This window comes from Artemia sp. Qi Xiang Cuo, chromosome 1 (genome assembly GCF_049724085.1).
Source record: "Artemia sp. Qi Xiang Cuo chromosome 1, ASM4972408v1, whole genome shotgun sequence".
NCBI lineage: Eukaryota > Metazoa > Arthropoda > Branchiopoda > Anostraca > Artemiidae > Artemia > Artemia sp. Qi Xiang Cuo.
Window position 1 is genome coordinate 70,562,592 of NC_142794.1, and position 27,531 is coordinate 70,590,122.

Here is a 27,531-nt window from a genome sequence, read left to right on the forward strand (position 1 = left end):
TAGTCCTCTCTGTGTGTGTGTGTCGCCTCTGTATATGTCTCGTCTCTGTGTGTGCTGTCTCTATGTGTGTGTGTTTCGTATCTGTGTGTTTGTCCTCTCTTTGTGTGATTCGTCTCCTTATGTCTGTCGTCTCTGTGTGTTTGTCCTCTCTGTTTGTGAGTCGACTCTGTGTGTGTGTCGTCTCTGTGTGCGTGTCGTCTCTTTGTGTGTTTCGTATCTGTGTGTGTGTCGTCTCTTTGTGTGTTTTTGTCTCAGTGTGTTTGTCGTCTCTCCGTGTGTGTGTCGTCTCTGTGTGTTTGTCGTCTCTGTGTGTTTGTCGTCTCTATGTGTAAGTCGTCACTTTGAGTGTGTCGTCTCTCTGTGTGTGTGTGTGTGTCGTCTCTCTGTGTGTGTCGTCTCTGTGCGTGTGTCTTCTCTCTGTGTGTTGTCGTCTGTGTTTGTGTTTCGTCTCTGTGCGTGTGTCGTCGCTATGTGTGTGTGTGTCGTCTCTGTGTGTGTCTGTCTTTTCTCTGTATGCGTGTTGTTCTCTGTGCTTGTGGTCTTTGTGTGTGTGTCGTCTCTGTGCGTGTGTCGTCTCTATGTGTGTCTCGTATCTGTGTGTGTATCGTCTCTGTGTGTGTGTCGTCTCTTTGTGCGTGTCGTCTCTATGTGTGTATCGTCTCTGTGTGTGTGTCATCTCTGTGTGTGTGTCGTCTGTGTGTGTGTGTGTGTGTGTTTCGTCTCTGTGTGTTTGTCCTCTCTGTGTGTGAGTCGACTCTGTGTGTGTGTGTCGTCTCTGTGCGTGTGTCGTCTCTTTGTGTGTTTCGTATCTGTGTGTGTGTCGTCTCTGTGTGTGTGTTTTCTCTGTGTGTTTGTCGTGTCTCCGTGTGTGTGTCGTCTCTCTATGTTTGTCGTCTCTGTGTGTTTGTCTTCTCTATGTGTAAGTCGTCACTTTGAATGTGTCGTCTCTCTGTGTGTGTGTGTCGTCTCTGTGTGGGTGTCGTCTCTGTGATTGTGTCTTCTCTCTGTGTGTTGTCGTCTCTGTGTGTGTGTCGTCTCTGTGCGTGTGTCGTCGCTATGTGTTTGTGTCGGCTCTGTGTGTGTGTTGTCTCTGTGTGCGTGTTGTCTCTGTGCTTGTTGTCTTTGTATGTGTGTCGTCTCTGTGCGTGTATCGTCTCTATGTGTGTCTCGTATCTGTGTGTGTGTCGTCTCTGTGTGTGTGTCGTCTCTGTGTGCGTGTCTTCTCTATGTGTGTATCGTCTCTGTGTGTGTGTCATCTCTGTGTGTGTGTCGTCTGTGTGTGTGTGTGTGTCTCGTCTCTGTGTGTGTGTCGTCTCTGTGTGTGTGTTTGTGTGTTTGTGTTTCGTCTCTGTGCATGTGTGTTATATGTGTGTGTGTGTGTGTGTCGTGTGTGTGTGCGTATAGTCTCTGTGCGTGTGTTGTCGTTATGTGTGTGTCGTCTCTGTGTGTGTGTGTGTTGTCTCTGTGTGTGTGTTCTCTGTGTGTGTGTATCGTCTCTGTGCGTGTGTCGTCTCTTTGTGTGTTTGGTCTCTGTGTGTGTGTCATCTCTGTGTGTGTGTGTCGTCTCTGTGTGTGTGTGTGTGTGTGTGAACATCGATGCTCAAGGTAAAAGTTTGAATCAAACACTTTTAGCATATCGAGTGTCCTTACTGAAAAACTACTGCATAAAAAAAAATAAATTAAATTTATCATACGACCTAAATTATTTCATCAGAGAATCTAGCACTAATAAGCGATCCTTTTGAAATTCAGCTAACAACATCGCTTCTCAAGGTAAAAGTTAGAATCAAACACTTTAAGCATATAGAGTGATCGTAATGACAACCTAGTGCAATAAAAAAAATTAATTTATCATACAACCTAAATTATTTCATCAGATACGCCAGCACTTATAAATGATCCTTTTGAAATTCTGCTAATAACGTCGATGCTCAAGGTAAAAGTTTGAATCAGTCACTTTTAGGATATCGAGTGTCCTTACTAAAAAACTACTGCATTAAAAAAAAAATTAAATTTATCATACAACCTAAATTATTTCATTAGATACGCCAGCACTCATAAACGATCCTTTTGAAATTCTGCTAACAACATCGATGCTCGAGGTAAAAGTTGGAATCAAACACTTTTAGGATATCGAGTGTCCTACTGTATTAAAAAAAAATTAAATTTATCATACGACCTAAATTATTTCATCAGATACGCCAGCACTCATAAACGATCCTTTTGAAATTCTGCTAACAACATCGATGCTCAAGGTAAAAGTTGGAATCAAACACTTTTAGGATATCGGGTGTCCTTATTGAATAACTACTGTATTAAAAAAAAATTATCATACGACCTGAATTATTTCATCACATACGCCAGCAGTCATAAACAATCCCTTTGAAATTCTGTTAACAACATCGATTCTCAAGGTAAAACTTTGAATCAAAAACTTTTAGGATATCGAGTGTCCTTACTGAAAAACTACTGCATTAAAAAAAAAAAATTAAATTGATCATACGACCTAAATTATTTAATCAGATAGGCCAGCACTCATAAACGATCCTTTTGAGATTCTGCTAACAACATTGATTCTCAAGGTAAAAGTTTGAATCAAATACTTTTAGGATATCGAGTGTCCTTACTGAAAAACTACGGCATTAAAAAAAAATATTTATCATACGACCTAAATTATTTCATCAGATACGCCAGCACTCATAAACGATCCTTTTGAAATTCTGCTAACAACATCGATGCTCAAGGTAAAAGTTTGAATCAGACACTTTTAGGATATTGAGTGTCCTTACTAAAAAACTACTGCATTAAGAAAAAAAAAATTAAATTGATCATACGAGCTAAATTATTTCATTTTCTTGTAGGCGTGGATGTATGGTTGAATGTAAAAATGCTTGCCAGCTTTTTTCGCAATGTCCGCGTGTAACTCTAATCTCACAGGCGTGAATGTATGGTTGAATGTAAAAATGCTTGCCAGCTTTTTTCACAATGTCCACGTGTAACTCTAATCTCACAGGCGTGAATGTAGGGTTGAATTTAAAAATGCTTGCCAGCCTTTTTCGCAATGTCCACGTGTAACTCTAATCTCACAGGCGTGAATGTATGGTTGAATGTAAAAATGCTTGCCAGCTTTTTTCGCAATGTCCACGTGTAACTCTAATCTCACAGGCGTGAATGTATGGTTGAATGTAAAAATGCTTGCCAGCTTTTTTCGCAATGTCCACGTGTAGCTCTAATCTCACAGGCGTGAATGTATGGTTGAATGTAAAAATGCTTGCCAGCTTTTTTCTCAATGTCCACGTGTAACTGTAATCTCATAGGCGTGAATGTATGGTTGAATGTAAAAATGCTTGCCAGCTTTTTTCGCAATGTCCACGTGTAACTCTAATCTCACAGGCGTGAATGTATGGTTGAATGTAAAAATGCTTGCCAGCTTTTTTGCAATGTTTAGGAACTGGATGGGAATCCCCGCTCGTTTGGAAAGGTACCAACGGGACATAAGCAAATAGCACGTAGTTTCAAAACGTGTTTAATCACGTGTGGAGGTCCGTTAGAATAACATAGGAAGAAACAAAGCACTAGGGAATAGCATGGAAGGGAACATAAACCCTTAGAGTAGCGTATGAAGGAATGTAGCACTATAGAATAGCATGGGATGGAACATAAACCCTTAGAATAGCATGGGAGGGTACAAAAACCCTTAGAATAGCATGGGAGGGAACATACACCCTTATAATAGCATAGGAGGGAACATAAACCCTTAGAATAGCATGGGTAGGGACCATAAACTCTTATAATAGCATACGAAGGAATATAAGCGCTATAGAATATCATAGGCAGGATCATAATCCACCCAAATCCATAACTAAATGCCCTGAAAAAGTGTCAAGTAACAGAATCTCTCGAAATAGCACAGGAAGGAACATAATCCACCCAAATCCATAAGTCCATACCCTGAAAAGGTGTCAAGGAACATAAGGCAAGCAAATCCATAAGCAAATGCTCTGGAAAGGTGTCAAGGAACGTACCCAAATAGCAGAGGAAGGAACATAAAGTATGCAAATCCATAAGTACATGCTCTGAAAAGGTGCCAAGGAACGTAATCTCCCCAAATAACACCATTACAAGTACTCTAAGACACCTCGCCCCCATCCTCCCATCCCTCCAAAAATATTTTAGTCAGAGGCATTATGTTAAAAAATTATCCAATCACTAATTACCCATTTTTTTCAAATGTCAATCAAACATTTCCGATTGTAAAAGAGTGTTTAATCACGTTGCTTGGAAAGGTATCCTTGAGTACATGCTCTGAAAAGGTGTCAAGGAACGTAATCTCCCAAAATAACACCATTATAAGAACTCTAAGACACCTCGCTCACATCATCTCATCCCTCCAAAAATATTTTATTCAGAGATTTTATGTTAAAAAATTATCCAATCACTAATTACCCATTTTTTGCAAATGTCAATCAAACCATTCCGATTTTAAAAGCGCGTTTAATCACGTTGCTTGGAAAGGTATCCCCGAGTACATGCTCTAAAAAGGTACCAAGGAGGTATAGGTGTGAGAGGATACTCACTCTCATTGAACGTAATCCCCCCAATTGCTTCATAACATGCTTCCATGTCTAAATATAGTGTCAAAGGCGTGGGTTTTCATGTATTTTTTCATGTACCGTTCATATTGTATACACTATTATCTTGTCCCGTTTCTTGTGCCGGCTGGATCAGCACCTAGGTTACTACTACAGTCCATGGAAAGAACTAATAAAATTAAACTGAATATTTGATATGTAATGATATTAACTGCTGAAAGCTCTGCAGTTTAAGATTTTATTTAACTGTAAATTTATTTTTATTTTTAGTGTTGTAAGGGCAAAAGTTAGTAATTGTAATATGATTCGTTTTCAGTAAAGCGCAAATGGCGCAGTAGACTTTAGGCTTTTACACGTCAGCTAAAATGGGAATGGGAGGCAGACTTGTTGCCCTCCGACCATTTTTTAACAGCTTAACTATTTGATAAACAGCATCACATAGTATCTTTAATTTTAGCTTAAAATGCCCCTAATATTCCCCGAAGTTTCACCTTAATACCTTTAGCCTTTTCGGACACACCTAGAATAAAAAATTCATCCTCTTTCCTAATGATGAATCCTCCATGTAAAAAAAGGGCAAATTGTAAAATTTATAATCCTTATCCTCGGGGATGCGCGGAGCATTGCATCCACGGAGGCACAGTTGCAAAACCTTTTGACTCTTTTGAACAAAACCACTTTTTCAAATTTTTGATCAGTGATGAGGGGAGAGATCATGCAAAAAGGTCAAGGGGGCTGGTTATCCTCTGATTGCTCTTCAACGCCTCCTCAACATCCCCTGAAATTTTCAACTTATGACTCTCAACCGTTCCTTAGATATTGATGATACGCCCTTCTGACAATCAGCACGCAGACAGTGTGTTCAGAATCCCTCTCCAAAGCTGGAGGGTATATCATCCTCATAGACATATTTATTTGAATTCTGACTATTTAGAACAAGATGTCTATTTCAAATTTTATCAATTATTTGTGGAGGGATTGCAACTAAAAAGTCATGGGAGGGGGCTGGAGGCCTTCCAACCACATTTCAATATCCCCCCAATATTTCCTGAAAATCTCAACTCAGTAACCTCAGCCGTTCTTAGAATACTGCAGATTATCCTTTTTGAGAAATTGGAAGCACATAGTCACTTTTGATTTAGTACAAGATACCTCTTAAGATTCTCCAAGTTTCACATTAATACCCTTAGCTTTTTCAGATGCACCCATAATCAAATATTTCCCCTTTTTTCTAATGATAATCCTGGATATGAACGACGGGCAAATTGTATAATTTACAATCTTGGCCCCAGGGTTATGGGGTTATGGCATTCCTGGAAGTATAGCTAATAGACCTTTTGACTAGTTCCAAAAAAATGACAGTTCTAAAATTTCAATTAGTTTTGAGCATAGGGGACACCTAAGGAGAGCAAGGAGGGGGCTGGTCACCCTAAAATCTCTCTTCAACATCTCCTAAACATTCCTTGAAATTTTGAACTTAGGCCTAATACCCTCAGTCGTTCTATAGATATTGGTGATATTTTCTTTTCACAACCAGCAAGTACATAGAGTCTTTTGACTGTGTTCGGCATCCCTCTCAATATTCCTTAAAGTTTCACATTAATACCCGAAGCCATTTTGGAGACCCAGGATCAAACATGCCCTCTTTTCCAATAAAAATCCTTGTATGTTAACAATGGGCAAAATGCATAGCTTATAGCCTTTGCCCAGAGACTGGGGGGAGATGTGTCGACTCCGGAGTTATTTGGCATAGGTGTTTGAGCTTTGAACTATTTTGAACATCATTGCTATCTCGAAATTTTGATCTGATGCATTTGGGGATAAAAGGCGTGGGGGGGGCCTGGTTGCCCTTTGATCACCTTTGATTCTTAACAAGAACACTGAAACTTTTGAATTTCCAATCAAAGCTTATACAACCTCCCTTTACATAAAAACATTATACGTTACCAATAAGCAACTTGCATAACTTACAGTCCTTTCCTCAGGGGTTGGGGGTTTTTCAACCCCGGGAGTATAGTTATTTGGCTTTTGGACTATTTTGAATAAATGGCAATCGAATGATCCCCCTCCAACGCTTATACGACTAACACTTCCATAAAAACCTTGTATGTTAACAATGGGCAACTACCATAACTTATCGCCCTTCCTCAGAAGGCGGGGGGGGTATCATGCCCAGAACCATAGTTATTTGACCTTCGGACTATTTTTTTAGCAGAATGGCTAACTCAAAATTTTGATCAGAAGCATTTGGGCGAAGGGGCGTGGAGGGGCTGGTTGCCCTCCGATCACTTTTGACTCTTAAAAAGGGAACAAGTAATTTCAATTTCAAACCGAATGAGCCTCCTCCGAAGTTTACACGACCAGTGCTTCCACAAAACCCTATATATTAGCAATTTGCAACTTGCATAACTTACAAGGCCTTTGCCTCGGGTGCTGCGGGTTTTTTTCAACTCTGGAGGTACAGTTGTTTGACCTTAGACTATTTTGAAAAAAATGATTATCGCAAAATTTTGATCGGATGCATTTGAAGAAAAGAGGGGGTGGGGCTAGTTGCCCTCCGATCATTTTTAATTGTTATAAAGGGCACTAAAACTTGCGATTTCCAATAGAATGAGCGACTTCCAAAGTTTATGCGACCACCCCTTTTATATGAAGTATCTTTGTGAAAATAAGTAAGAAATAAAAAGTAAAACATTGAACCCGTATGACCTTTACTAAGTGCAACGCTATAGCGTTGCCTCCGAATGGCAGCTTAATAGCCGTCAAGTTACAAGCAAAATGTATGTCATGTAAGGTCCAAATGTTTGAGGTGTCGATCGTAGTAAGTGAAGCAAGTGGAAGGGGGCGGCAAAGGTCCACGAAGGGAACTAGGAAAGCAAACTTTTGCAAAAGTTTTGTCTAGAAAATTTCCTTAAAATGTCGATTTATATTTGTCCTTTTTTTCTTATGAGCACAAGCACTAATCCATCCCAAAAATTTCTTATCAAGGGTCCTTTGGAATGACTATACACATTTCTTAGGAAAAAAGGTCTACAAGCATGGAGAAAGGGGTATAAAAAGAGAACAGACTCTTAGGAATGAAAGCATGCCCAGTATACCTCCGTAAATAAAAAAAGTTGTCAGAATTCAAGAATAAAAGGGATCCAAATAAAAGTGTAAATTTAGATATATGTGAAACAATAAAAATAATCGTGCCTAAAAAAAAATAAATAAGAAAACCCTTAAGAATTTCGGACTGAGGAGAAACTCCCTTTTAAATAACTGACACATAAGTCATTTCCCCCCAAAAAGGTCATATTTTTGCCAAATTGGCTAAACTGAAGTTGTTGAAAACGTAAATGATACTTATTAATTTGATTTTTGGTTATGCGAAAATAATCCTTCAAAATTGATAAAGTAAAAAGAAAAAACAGCAGTAAAAAATATTAATCTGTTTTCACTCCAGAGATCAAATAACCGCATACACAGGATTTATTTTAGAGCCGATTATACTTTTGACATGGGAGCAACGTTTGGGGGGGGGGGGCAAATAAAAAAGAGTGCGTTTTTTGCATTTAAAATACGTGGGAAATTATGGTGCCATCACACAACTATTTAAACTTCGCAGGGGAGGGGGGGGGGCTGAAGCTCTTACCGTTTTGTGTAAGTTTCGGATAGACTGGTATTGCTATGACCTGAATTCATCTCAAATCTTCGTCAAAGCAGCTTTATATCTATGCATCTTTTCTCTGCATCTTCCAAATTAGGTATCTAATTATATCTACAATTATTCTATATTATTAAACTTTTATGTCTATAACTAAAAAAAACTTAACTTCCAAGCTAAATTGTGAATCTAACGGTAATGGTGCCCTAACTTAAGTTGGAAAGATAAGAGATAAAGTCCTCCGATTTCTGAAAAAAAAAGTGTTAAATGATAAGTGAGGGGTGAGGGTATCAGACAAGAAACGAGCAGAAATTAGTATGAATAAAGTATGAATAAGGGTTTCTGATCGTCTAAAATTCGGATTCATTGTACTTCTAAGTTTGAAGTACAGTTTGAAGTCTGTTATTTCTGTGTGACTTATTATACTTTTCCGCGCTTTAAGTTTCAAACTCACTTTTTACTTTTCATGAAAAAATTTTAGTTTCAAAATTTAATTCTGATAAAAGATTCAGCATCTGTAGTTAAAGATTATGTATCTTTTTCTAAAGAACCTATTATTTTTTAGATGGCATACCAAAGTGAAATACCTGATAAATTTATGCCTTTTTAGAATCGACGTGCCGAGATGACTACTGTGATAGCGGTGGAGTGCGTTTTGCTAAAACTATCCGCCCTGGATCTTGTCAGTGTCAGTGCAGTAGTTCAACACCTGTTTTCCGAGATGATCTTCAGGCATGTGTTAACGACGTTGAAGGTAAGAATGTTGCATCTGTCTTCTTACTCTCTATTCATAAAAAGAAACACAATTAGATTCAATTTGTTATTTCTATAGGGTGTTGTAATCTTATGGATACGATCTTTATATTTTTGGAAGGAAGGGGGTTCAAATGCGTCCAGTATGAGAGAACACTAGTTTTAGGTCAAAATTTTAGATTTTTTGAGGGAAAGGTCTTTCAGATAAATATTTGGGTGGACTGCCTCCCTCTCTCCTCTCCCTCCCCCAAAATAATGATAAAGGACTTTGCCGTGCATAGAAGAATGCAGGAAGGTCGTACGCAATCCTATGGTTTCACATTAGACAGTCCTCACCAGCTGAAATGTGGCAAATTATAAATTTTATTTTATTTTTCCTTGAAATTAATAAGCGAGGCTAAATTTAAAACCGACATAAATTATACTATATATGAGGGCCTACAGCTCCCCTTAACCCTTCGTCCTTTACGCCAAAATTTATCAAGTGCTCTTCTCAAAACATGTAGACAGGAATAAACTAATAAGTTGGTAACTTTAAGTTTTTTTTTTATATTTCTTATCGCTTTTTGGAATAGTTTCATATTCAGTCTTAAAGTAGGCTATTAAGGTAAATTGAATCAAAAAGAAACTTTAGCTTAAAGAGCGGGGAGCTGAAGTAGTTGGCAGCTACCTCATATATAGCCTCATTCTTTCTCTCGTAAGTTTTAACATCGGTCTTTACACTCAGTTGAAAAAACATGTTATATATTTAGTTTCTGTTCTTTTTAATGTTACATCATTGTTATGCTGAATATAACGGGGCTTAGTATCCCTCAACTCTTTGCTTTTTACGCTTAAGTTCAACCTTTTTATTAATTTTTGAGATTTTAGGTTCCTGTTAAAAACGCTGCTTCTATAAGCGAGAAGTTGTCACTCCTCAGCACCCATATGGTATGCTTGATTTAAGTATATTCTATAAATTAGACGAAGCTTAGGAGCGAATTTCCCTTCCATGTTGATCTGAAGGACCTCTCATGGGAAGTTTGAAAATTCAGGGCCAAGCATATGGGGCTTGAGGCTTCAGGCGTTCCCTCTCGGCCCAAAAAAAAGAAGAAAAACCCATGGCCGTCTTCCTCGCAGCTGGTACGCAACCATACAATTCTCTATTACTGTGAAAACGCATAAAAATAACCGTTAATTTTGTGTGCATTCCATGCACGTTTTTTAGAATGAATGTGCTATCGCATGGCAGAATGACTTCTGAAACTGGGAGAGGCACGTACTCAGATTTTTTTTTGGGGAGGAAGGTAAACTTAAAAAAAAAAATCATTTTCATAGTTTGACTAAAAGATGCCCAGAAATTCGGAAAAACTTGGAATTTCAGGTCCTAGCTCCCTCCCTCCCCCATCTCAGCGCGCATATGCTGAACTTAATGGTGTAGTTTTTTTATTGAGATCAACTTTTGGGGCTGTTTCGCCTTTTTTAAATCATTCAATTTTATTAGCTAATGGCATAACAATTCGTTAGTTAGAATAAGCAACTTTAAACTGAATAAATCATACATATTTGGATTCACCATTGAACCCAGATTATTTTGAAGTTATATTGTTAACAAAAGTCTGGTCTTCAGAGTTTTGGTTACTATTGACAACGGCCGCTCTATATTTACCACTAATAGCCAAGGCCGTACCCAGAGGAGGGGTTTGTCTGACTCGTAAAAACGTAACAAAAATGGATATAAACAAAATTTTGAATGCGTTTTTTAAGTTTTTTGTTTAACCCCCCCCCCCCGAATTTTTTTTTTGGAATAAAACCCCCCTCCGAAAAAAAATCTTGGGCACGGCCTTGCTAATAGCCGTGAAAGGTTTCACTGGATTAGTTAGTTAGTGAAGTTTTACCCCTAAGTCTTTTTACACAATATTTAGACGTGAGATAGATAGGAAGGTGTCATAACATCTAACCGTCAGGAGCACTAACGTCAGAATATCGACACAATTCCGTCATAACATCGGCAAAAAAAATCCGTCAGAACCACTAACCGTCATAACATCTAAAATTTTAAAACTATAGTTTTTTTGGGGAGTTTAGGGGGGACAAGGTACCTAGATTAGGTTACGTATTTAGTATATGGTATGCTTTACCCCCACCCCCCTAAGGTGCAAATATATAGCCACTATTTTGTTTCTAAATTGTTATATACTTATTACTATTATATAAACTTATAATTTTTTTTATTGGTTATGACGTTTAGTGCTTGTGACGGTTAGTCGAAATGGTAGCACCCCGGGGTTGATATTATCATGAAATCCAAATAATCATAACTATAGTTGATCTCTACTTGATCTGGTAAGGATAATGGAAACTGAATCTAATTGTTTGAAGTGGTGACTTGCACAACCATCTACATACTAAAAATCTGAAATGCTATTTTCAGCGACAAGGGCCTCCAAATGGAGCTAGGAGGTTTTTCGTAGCAGCGGGCGTCAACTTGAAAAAAAAAATAAACGTGAAAAGTAAGTAAAAAGTTAGCTATAAACCAAGGGAAAAAACAGCTTAAGAAGTTGTAATTGTTTTTGAGAGCCGACAAATTGCTGATGTTTGAAATTTTATGGACCAAAACCTTTGTCAAATTTAATTAAATGATTTTGCTTCTTTTTGTTATGCGGCAACACTGACCAAAACATGGTAATACCCTACAAACTTCATAATTTTAAAACAATTCTCCCTCTCTCTCATTCACCGTCTCTCTGTATCTTCTACCCTGGTTATGTGCCTTCAAGTATAACTGATTTTTTTTTTTTTTAATTGACCAAAATTCTCTGTCTGAAAGGACCCGAAATTGCGTATTCTTAAATATCTCAAGTATATACAATTACAAGCAATTTTTTATTCCATTTCTACGCAATTGTACAAATTGCAGAGGCTGTCAATAAATTGACTTTGACCCCAGGTTAACAGCAGGTTAGGGACTATCTTATTTAAACGCACATCAGTAATAACAAACTAGTAACTGAGAATTTTTACACTGCCAAAGGGGGTAATCAAGTGCTGAAATTCTTGCAGACCCCTGGAAAACATTTTGTAGCCTATGCGTGAGTAAAACCTGATGATTAGCCATTATGACTTAATTGACTGAAGTGACAATCCAAGGAGCAACGCAAATATTTTTCCAGGAGGGAGAGAGCCTGCAGCAAATATCCAGGGGGGGGGAATTTGATACGAAAAAATTAAACTTTTTTTCAGGCTGATGTCCACACTTCTCGAAGATATACTGATGACATGAGCTTGGGGATTTCCTTCCCAATTAAAATGAAAGTATATTAACAACGGGCAAAGTTTTCGCATAAGATAGTAAAAAATAAAGACTTTTTAATACCAGTGGCTAAATTTCGTCAAAATACAGGAGGGGGGGGGGGCAAATTTGGAGCCAATTTTCCGAAGTCAAGTGAAAATGACAGTGAAAATTAAAAATGAATCATATAGTACCGTAAAGGCAAATGTATACTGAAGAAAACTAATCTGTTTCTGTCGATGCTTGAATTATGTAGGCCTTTCTTAGTTTTGACATGATTTTTGAAGATGCATAATTTTAGCTGAGGGGGTGTGGCAAACTGGGGTCTGGGGGGGAGGTAGCTTTTTCCTGCCTCATTGCAAATTATGCCCCTGTTTAATACAAAATTGATGGTAAAAGTCTGGATTTTTTCGCTTTACACCCGGAAGCCATTATCAACGATAAAACAGAAAAAAACAATTCACATTTTCAAAAATTTCATGGCAACGAACTGTAAGTAATTGTCCGAGGGGAATTTTCAGCAGGGGTGAAATTAGTATATGGGATTTTCGTGGGAGTGGATATATTTCCGGAGAAACTTTCCTTTGGGGGAAGAGGATTTCCGTGAAAAATATTCCACTGAGGGCCAGATTTAAGGCATAATTTGAAAAACGATCAGAAATGATATAAAAACAAGCCTTTTTTTCAAATGAAATTAATGACAGTTTTCTAGGTGGATATTATTATTATTATTATTTATTTTTAACCCACACTATACAGAGGTACAATACGTGGAGTATCACGAGGAAAAACACAAAAAATGCGACACAAGACAATATATAAATCAAATATTACCAAATTACAGCTTAACACATAATAATTTAAAAGAAACGAGAGCAAAAAAAAAAAGAAAAAAAATAATAACGTGAAAGGTGGGGGAAAAGAGTAAAAGAAAGAGAAAAAAAAAAAACTGACAACATGCAGAATATAATAAGCAGGCATTAATATTATCATTATTGGATTTTTACTCACTCTTTACAAATCTAAATTGTAGAATGACCAAACAGAGAAAAACAACTAAACAAATAAAAGAAAAAGAAAAATAACTTACGACTGAAAAAACCTGATAAGGTGATGGTGCGGAGAAAAACGGATACAAGCAGTATTTGAAAGTTTTCTGTGTAGTGCTTCCAGTTTTTCAGTAATATTAGGAACAAGAAATTTATTAATAATTACCCGGTTTTTGGTCCAAGGTGGAAGAAACATATGAGAATATATGAGTAAGAAATTTTCCAGGGATGGAATTGTCTTTCAGCGAGGATGAAATTGTCTGGGAGGAATTTTTCGGGGCTTGGTGGGGAGATTTTACGTTTAGGAGTTTTCCATGGATAGTTTGTGGTGGGGATTTGGGGAGTTTTTACATGAAGGTGGAGTCAGATTTCCTGGATTATTTAAGAAAACAGTGAAAAATTTAATGAAAAACATTTTTTTCCACTAAAATAGAAACATGAAAAGAATTGGCTTTTTATGCTGATTAATTAAAAAAAAAAAATTCTGAGGGAAGTAAAGAGCGAAGTTGAAACTTAAAGCAAACAAAATTATTGCTTCACAGTCTATCTTTCCCCAAATACGGCTGATCAAATTTTTGAGATAGCCATTTTGTTCAGCACAGTTGAAAAGTCGAATAAATATGTCTGGTTAAAGGATCCAGAGTAGTCAAATATGGTTCTAAAGCATGGGCGTGTCGAAACGCAGATGAAGATTTGCTTTTCCAAAGAAATTACCTATGGATTGTTCTGGGTTCCCGGCTGACTGAACGTATTTCAAACAGGAGACTGTACGAAAAGTGTGGTTCACTCCCACTTTCTACGGCTAGAATGAGATAAAGGTTGAGATGGCTAGGGCACGTTCTGCAGACGAAGGGTGACAGATTGCCGAAGATTATCCTTTTTCGGCCAACCGTATGGGGCTAAGCGGAAAGCAGGTCGTCCGGGGTTGGGGTGGAAGGATATCATAAAGTATCAAGGGCAGATCCAGGTTTTTTTTCGGGGGGGGGGGGTTTACTAATTTTTGACTTTTTAGGGGGGGGTACTAATTTTTGACTCAGTTTTCGACTATATATATATATATATATATATATATATATATATATATATATATATATATATATATATATATATATATATATATATATATATATATATATATATATATATATATATTGATCCGGAGGAATATTTGTCAGAGCTCTTGATTTTTCTGACTGAAATGGAAATTTTAAAACCTTTCATCTTATTCCAAGGAGAGCTGCTTCGAGCCCAGGGGCCAATGGGCTGTTGAAGGGACTGCACTTAATCTCCGATATATGTAAGCCCAAATGGTATAAGCTTTAATTTTAGATTGGAGCCCTCTTTACTAGGTTATCAATGCGTTGAATTCGAACTATTAATTTTAAGCAGTCACCTTTGGGCATAAATTACTTAGGCTATTTTTGCAAGTGAGTTTTTCTAGGTCACTCAAATGTAACCTTTTTTCAGAGTGCCTGTTGGCTGACTATGTAAGTGCTTCTTCTACTGAGAAGATACCATTCGTTTTTCTACCTCATAAGAGTCATTTGATCTATCCAGATGCGGAAATAGCCTTATCAGGTAGGAATCTTTTTTTATTTAATAAATCATCTAAATTTATGGTTAAATGAAATTTGAATCAAATCAAAGTGTTGATAATGGGATTAAGGCGCAATGGATAATATGGATTTTAAATAAAAAAAGGTAGGCCTATAGAAATTATTTGTTCGACCAACTAGTAAATAATTTTGATGTATATTATCTTTAATGCAACTTTCAACTGTACATCACAGTGAATAATACATTGCATATAATAATTGAATAGTCATTTACTAGTTAATAACAATAAGTACATAGATAATGCTTAATAAGTTAAACGAGAATGATAGTTAAAGTTTATAAATAGTATTAGTAAGTAAATAAATGCAAAAGTGACCAGTGCACACGTAAAATGCGTGTGATCCTATTTGAAGTAATACAATATATTTCAATTAAAAATCAGCTTATTCTTAACCATTTGATTTGTGAATGACAAAGCTACTTAAGTATAGGTTCACGTATGGCACTTACAATGGAGGAAGGACTTTAACACCCCCCCTCCCCCCCCCCCCCGAAGCATCAATATATTTTCAGTTTCTGCAACAATTATCTGTATATTCTCATGAAGATCTTCCTTTTTTCTAATTTTTTCCCCCGAAATACCCAGCCTCCCAAAAATTGCTTCTTGTTTACTTGTCTCTTGTCCATAACCACAACTTATGTTTATTAACATAAAAGAAACCGTTTCAGAATATTTCTAGAAAACGACAGTTTTGCCCCCTATAAAGGAGAGAAGTCATATTCGTTTCCAAAGATTGAACCTCTCCCTTCGGCTGCCTCTAAACATAGTATGCTGAAATTAACTAAAAGCACTTGATTTGAAATGTATCTTACTATAAATCCAGTTAAAACACATCCTGGCACTTGCAAATTATTTTTTTTGGGAGGGGGACTTGAAATGGTTTTGGGTAGTGGGTCGTCATAAACCTAAAGAATAGAAAAAGTTTACAAAAAAAGATAGGAAAAATCTTATGAATCGGGACATCCAGGTAGGCCCAAAGACACCTCCTGTTATGTAGCTTGCATAATTTGTTAGTCGATTGTACTAAAGTGATTCAATTTTGTGATTTGTTTTGTTGCAACATTTAGTCTATGCTTTTCAAAGAAAAGTTAAACCTTCTTCAGTTGTTCGCTGCCATTTGTTGTATTTTCACTTATTTCTTACTGGTTTTTCACACACTTTTCTTTTTATTTGACACCCACTGCACCACCAAAACTTTGTAACTGTTTATGAATGTATTTGTCACTAAAAATTGAGTTCCGAATTTTTCAAGATTTGAATTGTCTAAGTTTCCATGTAACCAATTCAAACAAGGAGATTACATTTTTGCTGCCCATGGTATTTTAAAAATTATTCAAAATTTCAAAGGAATTCAAGAATTTTCGGAAAGATCTATGCTCAGATCTTTGCGTGACCACTAAAGTTGTAGGCACATAACTGGCCAGCATCCAGTTTGACACATCTGACGCATTAATTCATGTTAGAACCCCATTTCCTTACTAACATAACTGCCGGCAGGTACCCTGAGGAGGGCCAATAATAAAATAAATAAATCGATTGGGTCCAATCAACAAATTGTTACTTTATCAAGAAAATTTATTTCATCATGATTATCAAGAAAATTTGGGATTTAAGGAGCGGGGATTAAGACCTCCCTGGGGTATGTCCCTGACTGCTGTTACACAACTTTCATATTTAACTATGTGATAAAGTACTAAGTTTTATTTTAATAATATGGCTTCAACTCTATTGCAATTGCCTATGATCACGAGGAATTTGTTTTATAACTCGGGAAGATTAACATTGCCGTGTCATAAAGATACTGAAGAAGGTCGACAAAACTTCACCTGCTAGTGGTTTCTTAGATGCTCTAGTGCCGTCAGTCTGTTCAGTGCTGACTAGTTTTGCCACCCAGGAAATCAAGTTGAAGCGATAAAGATTTTGCGAGCTTGTCTCTCTCTCCTTCTTACTTTACGATATGTGTGCTGTTTACCTGGCTGACGAATTCGGGACTAGAGAATAGACTGAAAAGTCATTTCTGATTCGGAGAGACAGCTTAAAGGTTCAAAAAGATTTCCACGCGCAAACCCGCTGCCGTGCCGTGTCGTGTCAAAATGATAGAAAAGTTGGAACGGCTGGGACAGGTTTAATGACAGCACGAATCCAGATTGGCAATAGGCCTCATAAGAGGCTCAAAGAGGGCTCGTAAGGAGAGGTTTAAAAGACATTGAAACTGTATAGGAGGGTTAAAGAGTAAAACTTTGAGCAGATTGAGATAGAGGAGTAGTGTGCAGGGCTTTGCTGGCCTCAGCTGGCCTGTTACTACTGTGATTTTGTAATAGTAGCAGTAGGGTAATTTGAGGAGAGGACCAAGGACGTCCCTTAGTTTTAGGAAAAATCAATAAAAAAATCTGAACATTCTAGTTTCAAAGAATAAACGGGTGAATTCATGAAATAATAAATGCCTAAACCACCTCTTCCCCGCAGATTTTCGTTATTTGCCTTACGAGGTCATGTTTTCAGCTCTGGTAATTTTAAGCAGAGTGTGCTCAATGAAATGCCCTTTGGACTAATTCCTCCTTTTTGATTAGAACGTAAGCCTTTAGCTCACTTAATCCATCAAACTGCCTATACCATGAATATCCCTGTGGCAAATAGTGACTATACGTATGGCAAATTATTCCCACATTAAAGCTTGCGCATCAATTGCATAAGTAAAGCTTGTACGTTGTAAATTAGAGCATTAATGTTAAACATTAACTTGAGTATTAAAAACTAAAATATTGACATGGAGAAAAACTAACCAATAAACTAAATCTGAGTTTTTTTAGAAGAGAAATGAAATGCTCTGTTTGAAATATTCATTTCTCTCTCTCTCGTTCTCTCTGCCATTCTCTCTATCTATTTTCTCTTCTTCACTTTCCCTTAATTACTACATAATTGACCAACAATTCTTTTTCAGATATGAGGTCAGAGGGTCAACTTCTGCTTTCACCAGTTTGTGTTGTCTCCAAAGCTCATATTCTTTCTTCAAAAGGATGGATTGCCCTCGAAAACGGCACAGTTGGTGAGCCTCCATTTGCCCTTTATCGTGAAGGTACCAAAACATATCTTCAGGTAATGAATTTTAACTCTTATTGTTTTCTTTTTATAAAACTAGCCAAATTATACTTCTAACAACTGCGGATACGTTCCTATTTGAATTTTTTTTGCAATTCCTATGCATAAAAAAAACACTTTCTCTTCCGTTCATTTGTTGGAACATAAGATAACATATATACGCAAAATGAACCCTCAAAATTTCATTTTTTAAATTAAAAAATACAAAAAGAAAAAACGAAGAAAAAGTTCCAATATTAAACTGAGGAACAAGAGGTTTTAATCATTACTTTGAATAGCTCTTAAGTCACTCTGCCCTGCTCGCCTGGGTGTACCATTGCAGGAAACTAACAGAAAATATTGAGATTAGATTTAAAGATTATCTATGCTTAAGCTAATATAGAATGTCCATTATATGTATATCCAACTTCTTTCAAAAATATATTCAAAAATCTACTTCTTTTCTAATCTTCCGACCTTTTCACAATCAGTAGATGCCCCTTTCAATTTGTTATTCTTCTACTTCTTGTTTGATTACTTTGAGAAGTATATACATTATCACATAATATTCCAGGTCTTGCGGCGGCAGGGCCAGGCATTGCGTGTTGCCAAGTAGAGCTCAATCAACAGTGTTACCACAGTGTCCCTTTCAATATTCTTCTTCTTCTTGTTAGTAATTTGGAGACCCTAATCCACAATTTCCATCCAATTCCTGGCCCTGCGGCAGCTGATATCGAACTTCCATATTACTCATTCCGATCTGCATGAAATCGCCAGTAACCCATTTATTCCTACCAACTAGTCACAGTGACACCACAGGGACGACAAAACAAGGGGTGAAATGACCCCAGGAACTTAAAGTTCCAGTTGTTTTATGCTTTAATTTCCAAGTGAGGGTACCGAGCCGATATAATATTAATATTGGGGGGGGGCACTATCTCTGACTAACTCTCGTGAGCTGGTCAAGTAGACTCTGATCGATCTAAGGTGTTTAGATCTAGCTTCTGAGTTAATTTTAGGCCACAGAAGACATTCCGTAGTAATTCTCGGTGTAATTTCAAATTCAAAAACTATGAGAAATGCTTGAATAGCCTAGTCAGAACCTCAAAATTGATCAAAAGTAGAACTTGGTTAGAGTTAGTTTTCCAAAGAGAATATTTTTTTTATATTTATGGAAACTGGACGCTTGACAGCAGTAATGGTGACATTACATTAAAAATGTGTTAGAGAAATTTTTTGAATCTTCTAAAAATGACTGAGCCTTTGCGATTACTTTAAAAGATTACTTTAAAATGATTACTTTGTCCAAGCTTTTGGTTTGGCTAGAATTTTTTTGAAAAGTTGAAATATGATTTAGCACTAGCTTTTATTTTTAGATAGTTCAAATTGTAAAAATTGTCATGTCTGATGGCGTGAGGTTTAATTAAAGACACTTTTTCTCAAGGGCTTTGAATTCTTTTTTCTAATTTTTCCTCGTAGGGGAGCTATCAAAACCCTGATATGCCACCATCAGATGTGCCCATCCTGTGGTTAACTTTAATTGGTCTGATGAATCAAAGAGCTATATTTTCCTCAAAAAATGATTGATTACGCATAAACTTGAAAATAAGCTTGGATAACCTCATTGAAAGACTGATTAAATTGAAATTTAAAAGGAAAATTAATATTAATTCCCAATTATGTCAGATGTTTTAAAAACCAGTAGAAATTTGGCAGAAAGTTAAATATTCAAAATTATAGGTAACTTAAAAACAGTTGTTGTGGCTGGTCAGAAGAAAAAACAATTGTTTTCACCCATGGTTGTGAGAGATTCTTCGCTTAAAATTCTCACACAGCAATCAGCTGTTAAAGTCATAATTTTCTCTTTGCAGTTTTAAGAGCTAAAACTAGTGAGTGTAAATAAAGAAAAGTGACGCCTGTCTGTTCATTCAACGAAAAATGACTCATTTGAGAAATGCTTGGTTAACAATAAAAACTATTCCCACGTTTAATTGTAATTGGCTGTCCAAAGTCAATAATTTTTCCTCTTGATAGCTAACTTGTTCGACAAGAAAACTTTATCCTAGCCATCTACTAAATCCTTATTAGCTAGTATATAACAATTCTGACGTGTCTAGGTTTGTGCTCAGGTCCAAAACTACGGTATGTGGGTGCAGGGGCTGGATCTCAACCAAAAACTTAAGCTGTTAACAACTTTTTTTTTTAGACTCCCAGATTGTCTTTTAGTTTACCAGTTTTGTGCGTTTTTTTTAACGTTCGTCCCCACCCCAATAGAAATAAATGAATGCAAATTTTTGTGTACCTGCCTGTCCTTAACAAGATTCACAGATCTGTACTGGGAAATTCCAATGCCTTCAGCTATAACATGAAAGTGTATTTTCGTTGCAAAAAAACTACAATGTTTAGAAATCAAGATAACAATCTCCAAAACATGATAACAATCCCTTCAACTCAACAAAGTGGGTTTTGGAGACCCTACGCAGGCTATACCACAATAGTAATGTGTTCACGAGAGAGTCAAAAATTCATTTTACTATTTAAAATTCATTTCATCCCGTCAGGATTGGGGCAAATAATGAAGAATCCTAAACCTAGCTATATAATCTTTTTTTTGTAGTTTCTAATCAGACACGTGCGCAAGTAGAGGGGAGGGATACGGATTCACCCCCCCCCCCCCCCCTCAAAAATGCTAATTTGCCCTGAATTAATTGGAGTTTTGTATTCAAATCATTAAAGAAATATATGTTATTCCCCCCCCTCCACCTCCGAAAAAATAATTTGAGCGTTTCTAGTCCATTTGTCTATGTGCTATCAGTCAACTAAGTTCACTATAGGATAAACTTATCATTTCTTGATGATTGTATACTATGTTTTTGAAATTTTGCTTCTTTCCTATCATTTGTTTACTAATTCTCTTGACTTTTATCAATTTAATGTCAATTGAACAAACTTCAAAACTGTGTTTGATCGTTGTGAGATTCACTCTAATACCCCCCCCCCCTCCTGCAAAAAAATAAGTAAGCGAAAAGACACACATATATTGAAATTTTTTGCTTTAATGCTTGCTAATATCAATACAACAACTCTTCACAGCAAAAAGCCAGCTGAGACAAGGACAGCAGCACAAAACCATGATTAAATAAATAAAAAACAAGTTTTTTTTAACTGAAAGTAAGGAGCGACATTAAAACTTAAAACGAACAGAATTTATTCCGTTTATGGAATGGACTGTCCCCTCCTCAACGCCATGCTCTTTATGCTAAAGTTTGACTCTTTCTCACAAATCTATTTATTAAAAAAATAAAAAACTTTAGCGTAAAGAGCAAGGCGTTGAGGAGGGGACAGCCCCTTCCATATACCGAATAATTTCTGTTCGTTTTAAGTTTTAATGCCGCTCCTTACTTTCAATAAAAAAAATTTTATTTAATTTCTGAACGTTTTATTTTAAATAATGCTGGAAAATCTGGCGGCCCCGTCATAGAAATTTCCCTTCCCCCATGACAATATCCTCCATGGAAACATCCTCCCATGTAGCCTCCTCCTCTGGCCCCCCGCCCCACCAGAAGAAATCCCTCCTGAAAACGTCTGCATAGCCTACTTCCAAGCAACAAATAATACATGTAAACGTTGGGCAAAGTTCATAACTTGGAGCCCTTCCCCCGGGGACTGTGGGGGGTTAAGTCATCCTCAAAGACATATTTATTAGGTTTTCGACTATGCTGAATAAAATGGATATCTCAAAATTTTGATCGGGGGACTTTGGGAAAAAAATGAGCGTTGGAGGGGGCCTAGTTGCCCTCCAATATGTTAGGTCGCTTAAAAAGGACACTAGAGCTTTTGATTTCCGTTCAAATGAGCCCTCTCGCGATATTTTATGACCACTGGATCGATACGATCACCTCTGGGGAAAAAGAAACAAAAAACAAAAAACAAATAAACACACATCCGTGATCTTTCTTCTGGCAAAAAATGCAAAATTCAACATTTTTACAGGTAGGAGCTTGAAACCTCTACAGTAGGGTTCTCTGATACGCTGAATATGATCGTTTGATTTTCATTAAGATTCTATCACTTTTAGGGGGAGTTTTCCCCTTTTTTGAAAATAAGGCAAATTTTTTCAGTCTAATAACTTTTGATGGGTAAGACTAAACTTGATGAAACTTTAATATTTGACATCAGCATAAAAATCTGATTCTTTTGATGCATATACTTGTATCAAAATTCCGTTTTTTAGAGTTTTGGTTACTATTGAGACGGGTCGCTCCTTACTTACAGTTCGTTACCACGAACTGTTTGATTGTATCGATATAGTGACATGAATAATCCCTAGTAAAATTAGTATCATGGTCTAAAAACACTTTTAGTTAATATTCACACACTAATTTTTAAAAGCTTTTTTCCACAAAAGAAGTTTTTCTAAGAAAAGTAAGATCTACATTAAAGCAAAGATGAGAAAACAATTAAGTAAAATAATTTTTCAAGCGTAAAACTACTATAGATAAACACCAATAAATAAACGAAACCCAAGACAAACACATATTATAATAAATAACCTACTCAAGCTTAAAACCAGCAGAAACTGTCACAAAGAAGGATAGGGCTGACGCCCCTGTGCCTTTTGAAGACTAGAACGTAATTTGTACTTTACTGAAAACATTCTTTTTTTAGGGTAATGTGTTTGTATTTCTCATAACATCAATAAAAAAAAGAAAAATCACCGACATAACGAAGATTGCGGAAAAAACAAAATGAGTGTGGATTGACAGTTTAACATATATACTGATGTTCATTCCTGAAAGTCTTAAAAATTTTGGATTTATTAAAGTAAAAAAATAGAAAACATTTAGAATGTATTATGTTTTCCCCCTTATATATGCCCTAATGACAAACTAGAATGAACATAATGTCTTTTGATTTAGTTCAATATTTCTAATAACATGTTAGTTCTAGCTTAAAGCTCTGAGCTGGTACTCAAAATTCCTTTTGCCAATCAGGATAGACGTAGTACCTTTTGACTTAGTTTTATCCCCCCTCAGATTTCCCAAAAACATTAAACTTAAAACCATATTTTGTTTCGAAGACATTGTGCCTATGCCATTTTGACAGCCTGGATGCACATAAGCCCTTTCCAATTAGTTCGATAGTAATAACAACAATAGTAATAGTAGTAGCCAAGAGATTATCAACATAATACCCTAAACTATTCTTGAGATTTTGCTGATACGCCCTGCTGACAACTAGCATACACATAGTGCCTTTGATTTATTATTATATCAAATTAAACGTTCCCTGATAGTTTCTACTTTATACCCGAATCTAGTCATCAGATGCCAATGCCAATTTGACAACCTGGATACAGTTAAACTATTTTAGTTTATTTCAATTGTAGCAGCAGCAATAATAGTAGTCGTAGTCGAAGTAATAGCGAAAGTAATAGTAATATTAGTAGCCACGAAAGTTCTAGCTTAAAACCCCTAGGTGTTGCTGGGATATTGTTGATACATCTCTTTGATAACTCGTATGTACATACTGTGGATTGATTCAGTTCAACATCACCTCAAACAGCCCTAAAAGCTTCAACTTAGCACTCTAAACCGTCCCTTACATATTGCTGATACGCCCTTTTGACAGCTTATATACGCATCGTTTGTCTTGATTTAGTTTAACAGTGCCCTCACCATTCCCTTAAAAATTTGCACTAATACCCTCAGCATTAGCTATAGTATTAGTAGAAGTAGCAGCAGTAGTATTCATATAGTAGCTTTTTCGTTAGTTCACATGTCCCTTCATCATGCCCTGATAGTTTCAACTTAACCCTTTAAGCTGTTTCCGAGACATTGTTGATAGGCTCTTTTGATACCCTGCGCGCATATAGCGTGCTTTGACTTAGTAACATCTCCCTCAACAACCCCAGAAAGTTTTTTCTTAATACCATTAGTCTTAGTAATAATAATACTAATAGCAGTAGCATTACTACTACTAGCAGCAGTTGTAGTAGTATGTACATAGGGTACATGAATGTACATACTACATTTGTATAAACGCATGTACAGTAGTATCCACATGCCAGTTGTAGTAGAATCAGTAGTAGATGTAGCATCAGTTGTAGCAATAGTTTTAATATGCACATAGTACCTGTTAGTTAGTTCAGCATCTCCCTTATCATGCCCTGAAAGATTCAACTTAAAGCCCTGAACTGTTCTTGGGATTTTTCTGATTTGATTTGGTTCAACATCCTACAAAATATTCACTGAAAGTTTCACCTTAATACCCTTAGCCTCAATAGTAGTCTTAATCGTAGTAGCAGCAGTTGCAGCAGAGGTAGCAGTTGTAGTTGGAATGTGCACATAGTGCTGTGGTTAGTTCAGCGTCCCCCACAACATGCCCTGAAAAATACGACTTAAAACTCTAAGCCGCTACTGAGGTATTGCTGACACCCTTTATGGCAACATGCATGCACATATTGTCTTTTGATTTAGTTGAACTTTAAACTCAATATATGCTAAAATGCCATTAGAACCTTAATACTCTTAGCCTGATTAGCAGTATACGCAGCAGTTGCAGCAGTAGGAGGAGTGACACTAATAATAGTAGCAATATTAGTAGTATCATATTTCTTTAGGGAGAAAAGGGGTTGTGGGAGAGGGGTCGGGTGCCCTCCAATCACTTATAACTCCTTAAAAGGGCACTAGAACTTTCAATCTCCAACTGAATGAGCCTATTTCTAAGTCTCTACGACAACTACTTCCGAAGGAAGGGCATTGTTAAAAAAACAAAACCAAAAACAACGAATAGTACATAGAGCCCACTTCGTTCTTTACTTAGGCAGCGCTATTGCGCTGCCCATGACAATTATAATAAGGAATCTACGAACTACCATGAAATAAATACTGTCAAGTAAACCTTTTAAATTAAATCTCAGGCAAACGTCATCAAATGAACTTTCACAAAACATAAATCATTTTTTATTCGGAGATAATGACAATGATTAACTGAAACACCAGCTGATAAGCCTCTAGCAAACTTCAAGTGAACCTTCTCGAAACATAACTTTAGATTATTATTCATAAATAATCAGAGCCAATGCTTTAGATTTGCCTGTAGTGAAGAACCATAAGGCTTCGGTGTATGAGCCACTTCATATGGAAGTCCTGGTCGTAGGAAATTTAGATTGAATATTGTGAATCAAAAATGAATGGAGGCCTGACAACTCTCCTCTCTGGCCTTATTTCACTACCCGACTACCCCGTAACGTCCAAAGACATATGATAAAATTCTGTGGTAACTATTTTTATTCTACACAGTCGAAAGTTTCGTCGAATATGCGTGCAGTGATGACATGACCCCCCGAAGACCCTGGGAAAAGGGCTGTAAATAATACAAATTGTAAAAGTTTGTTCTACAATTTAAAAGGGGGCTTTTGCAATATATTGTGAATGACTGAGGATATTGAGTTACAACTGTCAGGCAGTGAAGAGGGGGATGTTGAACTAAATCAAAAGATACTGCTCGTACAGGTTGTCAAAGGTCTCAGTAACGACAAGCATCATTAAGTGGAACTGCTGGAATGTGAGTAGGATACTAAATTTAATGCCAAGAGACTATGAAACTAGACAAGACAATATCAAAACTTGATTGATCAACGGTTGGGGATGGAGTTCAAACTTATCGGGAATCTTAGGGTGTAGTTAAGTAGGCCTTAAATTTTGACGTAGAGGAGAGGGCAGAAGTAAATGAAAAGACACCGTTTGTATCCAGGAAATCGAAGTTGTATCTCTGCAACGCTTAGGACGTTTAACTCTTGCGAATGGCCTGGGGCCTGGAGTTGAGACAAAAAGATAAGGTTGGGGAAAAGAAGAAGAAGGATGGGCATGGGGCTTTCTAACTTTTGTGTCAGAGGATAAAAAGGAGTGAACGATTTGTGTATCTGATTCACAAAAACATTGTTCCACTCTTAGTTGCTTACTTGCACAGTCAAATAGACAGGTATATCTGAAGATGCTATGCCTTTCCAGGTATTAAAAGTGGTAGAATTGCGATATCTTGGGAACGGCCTGGGGTATAAAGTTGGACCTTCAGGGGGTTTTTAGGAAGACCGGAGAGGCAATTGAACGCTATACTGTTTGTTCAGGGGAGAATGTGCCATTATTATGTGCAGAACATTACATGCATCCAGCTAATCATAATACCTAATCTGCAAAATTTTAGGAACAGCTAAGGGAATGGAATTGAACCTTTCAAGTCATCAAAACACTGTATTTGCAATATATTATAAGCAGCCAAGGGATTAGACTTGAAACTTTCAGGTACTGCTGGCGAAAGAAAGTAGGTACAGAAAGTGGCATATTGGGGATTAATATGTAAGTAAGAAATAACCCATAAGAAGTAGAAAGCTGTAGAAGCGCTTGATGTCAGGTCACCAAGATTAATATTAAAATCGCAGAGGAGCATCAAGGGGGTGATGCAAGTGGTATTTTTCTTGAGGTGCTTCTTTCGAGATCCATGAAAGTTGGTATGGAGACAGAAGGTGGCCAGTTTGATACAACGACATATACCCCTTTTGGTTGGAGCTTGGGCAAAAATTAGTGCAAATATAGCGTTTACAAACCAAGCTCTCTTTACTTCAATTTTACCCTTCGGTAGCACAAATGTGATATGAAAAATTAATGTAACACTAAAATTATTTATAAACATTGTCTTTTTTAATCGACAGGAGTGAAAGTAGTGTGACGAGATACTTGCGATTAATTACAGTTATACTGATTAATTATAGCTATTGCTTATAGTAACTGTATTTGTAGAAACATCCCCAAAAAGATACTTAAGGCTCTGCGATTGTCCAGGTTGAAAATCTTTACTGGACTCTGATTTTAAGTTGGTTTGACATGCCCACCGTTTTTGGAATATGTACTTTGTCACGCTCAGAAACCCTTAAATATCGATTTTGGCGAAAACAAGTAATAAGAAGAATTAGAAGGGAGGCTATTGGACCAAGGGCCTCACCTTGGCCCCTTTAAACACTGACCAACTTACCAATTGATCATTTCCAGTTAGAAAATAATAAGAAAAAATCGAGTGCGCCTGAACGCAATGTTGGGCTTTTACTCGAAATCATCTGATATGAAGGTCACCGTTGCCGCCTTATTTACCCCAAGGCGTCAATAGATCTAGGTTTACACAATTAATTAAACAAAAGGAGAAATTAAAGTTGTATATTTTATAATTTGAATGACTGATTTTAGTAAGTCGTTACAGAACAAGTCATCAGCTTATGACAGCATGTCAATTTTGATTTGAAATTTTGTATTTAAAACGAAAAGGGATTCGAAGACAAATCAAATGTCTATATTTGCAATCCACGTCGTAAATGAGTGTGATCTTCTATTTCATGGGCGCCGGCAAAGGGGGCAGGGGAAAATTTGGGGCTATAAAGTAATTATAAGAAAACCAAAGTAAAGAGAGTAGAATAGGGAAAAACCATGTGAAAAATTTTTTTGCCCCATTGTTGGCTGCCTGTCAATAGA

The 27,531-nt window shown here is 36.8% G+C and overlaps 1 protein-coding gene across 2 annotated transcripts in view; it reads left to right on the top strand.

The window, feature by feature from the left end:
• The window catches only part of sha (shavenoid), a 150,417-nt gene that overhangs the window by 37,496 nt on the left and 85,390 nt on the right, over positions 1-27,531 (top strand). For both annotated transcript variants that reach the window (XM_089096051.1, XM_089096056.1), the window contains exons 3-5: positions 8,849-8,992; positions 14,779-14,889; positions 17,871-18,025. In XM_089096051.1, the coding sequence (XP_088952177.1) occupies positions 8,849-8,992; positions 14,779-14,889; positions 17,871-18,025 (410 nt within the window). The remainder of the gene's footprint in view (positions 1-8,848; positions 8,993-14,778; positions 14,890-17,870; positions 18,026-27,531) is intronic.